We start from the raw sequence: 7,530 nt of genomic DNA on the forward strand, positions 1-7,530 counted from the left end.
CTCTAAAAATAGAATGAACTTCTTCAGGAGAAAGGGCAGTACCACTCACAGGAGTTTTTCTAATGCAGTTTGAATTACTAATCATTGGAGGTATTACGGAAGATTTTTTTTTTGTTCAAGTAATGCATGTTCAAGAATATATGACATCTATAGTCCATTTTAACTAATTTTGTGATACTGTACAATAAGAGTTTTAATAAGGATTTGGTTGGTGGGAATAAAAAGAAAAAATGAATAGAAGAGTTATAACAAATCTTGCCTTGGGACATATTTGGATTTGGGAAGTTAGGAGGAGCCAAAGATAATTCCACAGCTATGATCCTCCATGATTGAAAAGTGATGGTATCATATAGAAATAGTGAGGTCAGGGTCAAATTTAAAGGGGGAAGATGAAGTGTTCCGGTTTAGTAATGACTTTCAGGAACCAGAGAAACATACATGTAGATTTGTTCAGAAGAGAGTTGGAAATATAGGATGAATCTGAAGTAAAGATAACACTGATATTATAAATTTAGTAATGGCTCTTCATAGAGCCCATCTCAATTTAATAATAACTTATAAACATGTACTATATCAAAGTTTCTGTTCACAATTCAAGCAATGGGAGTGGGTAAGATAATGAAAGGAAAGAATAAAGAGGAAACGAATGCACCAAGAACAGAAACTTGGGGAAAACCACATTCAAAGAGTAGGGAAAGGGTGAGGAGACCCAAAGGGAACCGGGAAGGAGTTATCAGAAAGATAAGATGAGAACCATGATTATTTAGGGATCAAGGAGAGAAAAGACAGAAAAAAAGTCATTGGAATTAATGTTGTAAAGGACCTTAAAGATTCTTTTGTTGTTCAGACTCTTCATGAGCCCATTTAGTGTTTTCATAGCAAAGACACTGGAGTCGTTTGCCATTTCCCTCTGCAGCTCATTTTACTGATGAAGAACTGAAGTGAATAGGGTTATGTGACTTGCCCAGGCACATAGTGTCTGAGGTCAGATTTGAACTTAAGAAGATGTGTCCTGCTGCTCTATCCACCTAGATGCCCTAAAAGATTCTTTCGTTTTCCCTCATTTATAGGTGAGGTAACTGAAGTCAAAGCTATTAAAAGATTTCCCCAAGATCACACAGGTAGTAAGGAACAGAACTTGGATTTAAATATAGAGTTCTGATAGAAAATTCCTTAATTTTTCTGCCATACCATCAAGGTCATTCATTATCTCGGTTTTCAAACTCAATGATCTTTTCTATTCCTACCTCTTTCTACAGACTCCTTCTCTTCCATGGGAACAGACAACCAGACATGGTTGAGAGAGTTCATTCTCCTGGGAGTGTCCAGTGACAAAGGAACACAGATCTTCCTCTTTGTTCTTTTCCTGACTATGTACCTGATTGCTGTGTTGGGAAACATTCTAGTAGTCATTCTTATTCAACTGGATAACAGGCTCCACATCCCCATGTACTTCTTCCTTACTAACCTCAACCTTGTTGATGTCTCTTATGCCACCAGCATTGTCCCCCAAATGTTGGCACACTTTCTAGAAGAACAGAAAACAATTTCATATGTGAACTGTGCTGCCCAACTTTTTTTCTCTCTGGGTCTGGGTGGGATTGAGTTTCTTTTGTTAGCAGTAATGGCTTATGACCGCTATGTGGCAGTTTGCAATCCATTGCGCTATTCAGCAATCATGCATGCAAGATTGTGTGGTAGGCTAGTGGCTGCCTCTTGGGCCAGTGGTTCTTTGAATTCTCTCATACAGACAGCCATCACATTTCAGCTGCCTATGTGCACAAACAATGTAATTGACCATATATCATGTGAAATCCTAGCCTTGGTCAGGTTGGCCTGTGTGGACACATCTTCCAATGAAGTTGCAATTATGGCTTCTAGTATTATCCTACTCATGACCCCATTCTTGCTGGTTCTGCTGTCCTATATCAAGATCATCTCTACTATTCTGAAGATTCAGTCCACAGAGGGAAGAAAGAAAGCCTTCCAGACTTGTACATCCCACCTGACAGTGGTGTCTTTGTGCTATGGAATGACCATTTTTACTTATATTCAGCCCCATTCAAGTCCCAATATCCTTCAGGAGAAGATGATCTCACTGTTCTATGCCCTTTTAATACCCATGCTGAACCCTCTGATTTATAGTGCAAGGAATAAGGAAGTGAAGGGAGCCTGGAAAAAATTGTTTGGGCAATTCTATGAATTAAACGCAAAGTTAATATCCTCATGAATCACACAAATAGACAGCTGTGTCTCTGGATTCTCTCTCCCAGACTCAAATGTGATAGATACTATCAACATCATTGACACTCCTTTCAAGGGATAGGAAAACATTAATAAGATATGTTAAGATAGGTATTATGGAGGTAGTCTGGTGGATAGTGCTAAGTACATTAATAAGGACTCAAGTTTTCATGACTACTTTCTTATTGCTTTCTATTTTCTATATTATCTGAAAAAAATAAATATTCTATTATTTTTGTCATGTTTATATAACTTTTCATCACCTGAGATAAAAATGTTCTTAGCCTGAGTTCCATGAATTTGTTTTTAAAAATAATTTAATAACTTTTTAACTATAATTGATTTCCTTTGTAATCCCATATACTTTATTTTATGCATTTAAAAACTTAGAGGTCTCCATAGGTTTCACCAGATTGCCAAGAAATTCTATGACACAAAAATGTTAAGAATTCTTGCCTTAGATCATTATCCTAAGTCTCCCCACATTTGAAAATGAACTATTTCATCTTACATCAAAGTGCATTTTATTATTAAAAGAATCACCCAAAATAACAAAGTGCACATTGGGCCCAGCATAAGGCAGTAAAGCTGAGTCAATATGTTCAGATGCCAGAGATAGAAAGACAACATTAAATTTAAGGATGGATTTGTTTCTGAAGGTCTTTTTATACTGTGGGCCTGTTGACTGTGTCTTTGCAGCACCCAAACAACAGATGTGTTAAGTTAAATTAGCAGTCATTGGAATACAAATCCAACCTACCTGCCACTGATGTTGATATTGAAATACATAACCCCGGGCCATATCTTTATCATAGCATAGCCTCTTTAGAGATATGGAAATTTCTACATGAAGAAAACGAACAGAAGGGCTGCAGAGACAAATACCTGCAGCCATGCCTCAGTTTCTATGTGTATTAAACATCCATATGTTTAACCAGTCCAATCCCTAAGGAATCAGTTATCCCTTATGTATCCAACTTTTTGACTATAAAATAAACTGAGCTGGAAGGAAGTCATTATGGTTGCTTTAAAAGCAAAGCTGAACATAGAAAGTATTAAATGCATCCATCTCAAAACTCCTCAAGAAAATAAAGAAGATAGTGTGGTATAAAAGAAATAGCATTAATTCTATGTTCAGAAAAACTAGATCTGGGTTACTTAACCTCTCTGTAAAATGAAGAGGTTAGACTAGATGATTCCTTTCAGCCCTAGACACTGTGATCTTATGAATTTGATTTTAGGGGAACATCAGTGTTCATCATCTATGGCAGGCCATTTAGCCATTTGAGGGTGAGTACAAGGGGCAGAAGATCAAGTTCAAGACCTGTAAGAGAGGGCCTATTCAACCAGTTCTTTTGCTGTTTACTTTAGTTGACTACTCCTTGGTTCAATAACCAAAGGGAGGTAGGCTAAGGTTTGGTGGAAGAATCTAAGCCAATTCTACCGAAAATTCAAAATGAGGAAGAAAGAACAAAGCAAGTGATGAAGGGGAGTGGAGCAGTTTGGGGGTGGAAGGAGGAATGTGAGAAAATCATATTCACTTCAAAACCCAGTTCTTCAGAGCTCTTTCCTCAAGGACAAGATCAAATCAGTGTATTTAATATGGACTAGGATAAAGTTTTGGGACCTTAGGGATAGCATTTATATAGTAGCACTATGTAATTTTCCCTTTTCCTAAAAATTTTGAGCTCTGTGTTATTGTTCATCAGTCATTGGTTTATCAAACCATTATACTTAGGTTACTTTCTCTGGTTATTGTCATTTGGACTTCATTATGATGGTTAAACAATTTAGTTTGATTAGTAAGAGCATAGAACTTCAGCAATAATGGTTATAGTAGCAGAAACTATAAGAAAAAATGATATTCACATCTCAAGGTGATGTTTAACTATGCAAGTTCTCTTGTATGTTATGACCTGCATATGGAGAATTCAGGAAGTTTACTTGCTTACTATATACCTCCTAGTTACCACTGATTTGGGCACAGGAACAGAACTTACTAAAGTTCCTGATGACTAGCAGTGAATGGAATTATCTGAGTCCTTTGGGTAGAAGGTAAGTGGCAGACTGGGAAATTGCTTCTCTTGATTCAGAGGATGAAAGAAATGTCAGTTGCTGCATGTATCATTTTAATGGGCTGCATTGACTCTGATCTTTAAAGAATGGACAAGAAATTCTGTACTTCTTGATTTCTAAAGAAGGTCCACACATCTTTCAGGAGCTTGCCCTTAAAGTTTCCACTTTGATCAGGGTGTATTCTTACTAGAAATCTCTGCATAATAGGGATTTTGAAACTTGACTGGAAGCCTAGGATTTGCAGTTTGGTGGGTCAAGCATTTGTTCTCAGCCCTTCATGTGATTTGGGCCTATTGCAATATTTAAACTGAATGGCAGACTTGAGGCATGCCCAGGAGTTCTTAAAAGGACACAGAGAGTCTTTGAGAGAACAAGAGAAAAGTGAGGACTAGAAGGACTTAGTAGCAGTAGCAGTAGCTGTTGGGAGATGGAGTCTTTAGCTCCTCGTAGATCAATGAGGGAAACAGTGGCCCATGAACAGCATTTGAAAGAAGAAATTGTAAAGGAAAGACTGAAAAAAAGGATTAAACTTTGGCAGAGAAGATTAAGGGACAAAGTGGGTCATTGAACTCTGTGAATATTCCTCAGGAATAAACATATTACAGGCAATAAGGTGGTGCAGTGAATAGAGCACCGGCCCTGGAGTCAGGAGGATCTGAGTTCAAATTTGGCCTCAGATACTTAACACAAAAACTAGCCATGTGGGCGGCACAGAGTCAGGCCAGGAAGGCATGGCACCCAGAGGCAAGCTGGGAGGAGACCTGATCAATGAGGGGGGCATGTCATCGCACCAATGACAAGGACCACTACCAGGCCTATCACCAAAGGGCTGGGACTGGAAAGAGCAAGGTAAGAACCAAATGCAGGGCCCCTGTCCAGGACAGCAAATACTCCTGGGACTACTATTCCATAGCCCAGAAATTTAAAAAAAAGCCCCCATCAGGAACTCCAAGGACCAGGATGGCAGAGTGAACCCAGCCTGCTCCAACCCACACCCCCCCACACACCCTGAAAACATAGTAACTATTGCCCCAGGCCAAAACCCTCAACAGTAAACGCTTGAGAACCCTAGAGGAAGGGCATGGCTAGGGCCCTGTGTCAAAATGGGTAGAAAGTGGACTACAAAGACTCTGGAGTCCTACTATCCTCAGAGGGAGAAACCAAACACAGAGGGAGACAATGTGGACTCCACATCCACAGCTGAAACATCAACAGAGAATGAGTCCCAAGCACAGAAAGCTCTCCAAATGAGCTCAAAAGGAACTTTGAAAACTAAATCAGAGAGATGGAAGAAAAAATGAGTAATTCTTCTAAAATCAAAATTGCAGAATTAGAAAAACATTATAATGAAGAAAACAGCTCCTTAAAAAGAAAAGTGTATGATACGGAAAAGGAGCTCCAAAAACTAACCAAGTAAAATGATTTGCTAAAAACTAGAATTAACCAAATTGAAACAAATGACTCTATGAGGAATTAAGAATTAGTCAAACAAAAAAACAAGAATGAAAAATTAGAAAAAAAGGTAAAATATCTCAATGGAAAAATAACTGACCTTGAAAAAAGATCCAGGAGAGATAACCAGAGAATCATAGGCCTACCAGAAAATCATGATGAAAAAATGAGCCTGGATACCATTGTCCAAGGGCTCATTAAGGAAAACTGCCTTGAGATACTAGAACCTGAGGGTAAAATAGAAATCAAGAGAATCCACCGGACACTTCCTGAAAGAGATCCCAAATTGTTAAGTCCTTGAAATGTTGTGGCCAAACTCAAGAACTACCAGGTAAAAGAAAAAATACTTCAAGTGGCCAGAAAGAAACAATTCAAATATTGAGGAACCACAGTGAGGATTGCACAGGATTTGGCAGCAACTACACTGAAAGATTGGAGGCAGTGGAATACAATTTTCTGGAAGGCAAAAGAGCTCATGTTACAACCAAGGATCACCTACCCAGCGAGACTGAGCATATTCTTCCAGGCAAAGAGATAGTCATTCAACAATACGACAGATTTCCAGACCTTCCTGATGAAAAAGCCAGAGCTCAATGGAAAATTCAACCTCCAATTATGAGATGTGAGTGACATAGAAAGGTAAACAAGGAAAACACACACACACACTGTTATTTAATAAGAGAAAACTGTTTATAGACAAGTTTATAGACAAGTATGAGTATAAATTACACAAAATGATGATTAAAAAAATCTTATTAAGGGTTACAAAGGGACTGCAATGGAAGAAGAGGAATGAATGAAGTGGAAAATGGTAAATTATGCCACACAAAGAGGCATAAAAACAATATAGGAGAGGAAAAGAAGGGAAGGAGATGAGTATTATATGAGCTTTTCCCTCATTGGGTCTGGTGCAAGGAGGAAATAATAACCAGTTAAGCATAGGACTCTATGGAGAAGAGATGCAAAACATATCATATTAGAGGGAAAGAGGGGAGGGAGAGGAGTTTCGCATGAGATTTGTTCCTGTCACTCTTGATGCAAAGAAGAAGTAACATACTTCATTAAGTATAAAAATATCCTACAGGCAGTAGGAGGTGGAAAGGACTACACAAGGGGGGGGGGGTTAGTAGGGAGGGAAGAAGTAAGGGGAAAGGGGAGGAAATGGGATGGGTGGCTAAGGGAAAACTGAGGGAGGCAGTGGTCAAAAGCAAAACTATTAAGGAGGGGAAGGGAAAAGGGGAGAAAAAATATAAGCATTAACAGGGGAGGGAATAGGATGGAGGGAAAGAAACAGATAATAATCATAACTATGAATGTGAATGGAATGAACTCTCCCATAAAATGGAGATGGATAGCAGAATGGATTAAAAAACATAATCCTACAATATCCTGTTTACAAGAAACACATCTGAAACAGAGAGACATACACAGGGTAAAGGTAAAAAGCTGGAGTAAAATATATCATGCCTCAGCCAAAGTAAAAAAAAAAAAACAGGGGTAGCAATCTTTATCTCAGATAAAGAAAAAGCAAAAATTGATCTAATTAAAAGAGATAAGGAAGGAAACTATATGCTGCTAAAAGGCACCATCAAGAATGAAGCAATATTATTACTTAACATATATGCACCAAGTGGTATAGCTTCCAAATTCCTAGAGGAGAAGGTAAGGGAATTAGAGGAAAAAATGGAAGGACAGACTAAAAACTAATTGGAAACTAAGCAATTTAATCCTAAGAATGAGTGAGTCAAACAAGAAATC

General features: G+C 38.2%; 1 protein-coding gene across 1 annotated transcript; it reads left to right on the forward strand.

Moving 5' to 3' along the window:
- Positions 1–1,273: 1,273 nt before the first annotated feature.
- On the forward strand, positions 1,274–2,230 carry LOC138160708 (olfactory receptor-like protein OLF3). The gene has a single exon (XM_069087465.1). It carries the CDS (start codon positions 1,274–1,276, stop codon positions 2,228–2,230), a length of 957 nt encoding a protein of 318 aa, XP_068943566.1.
- Positions 2,231–7,530: the final 5,300 nt, after the last annotated feature.

Source organism: Petaurus breviceps, unplaced genomic scaffold, assembly GCF_028583685.1.
Source record: "Petaurus breviceps papuanus isolate PSGF00001 unplaced genomic scaffold, PetGlider_PUasm1.0 181, whole genome shotgun sequence".
NCBI classification, from domain to species: domain Eukaryota; kingdom Metazoa; phylum Chordata; class Mammalia; order Diprotodontia; family Petauridae; genus Petaurus; species Petaurus breviceps.

Bases quoted from the DNA above. Each gene is read 5' to 3' on its own strand.
- LOC138160708 (XM_069087465.1), top strand. From the start codon at position 1,274: ATGGGAACAGACAACCAGACATGGTTGAGAGAGTTCATTCTCCTGGGA.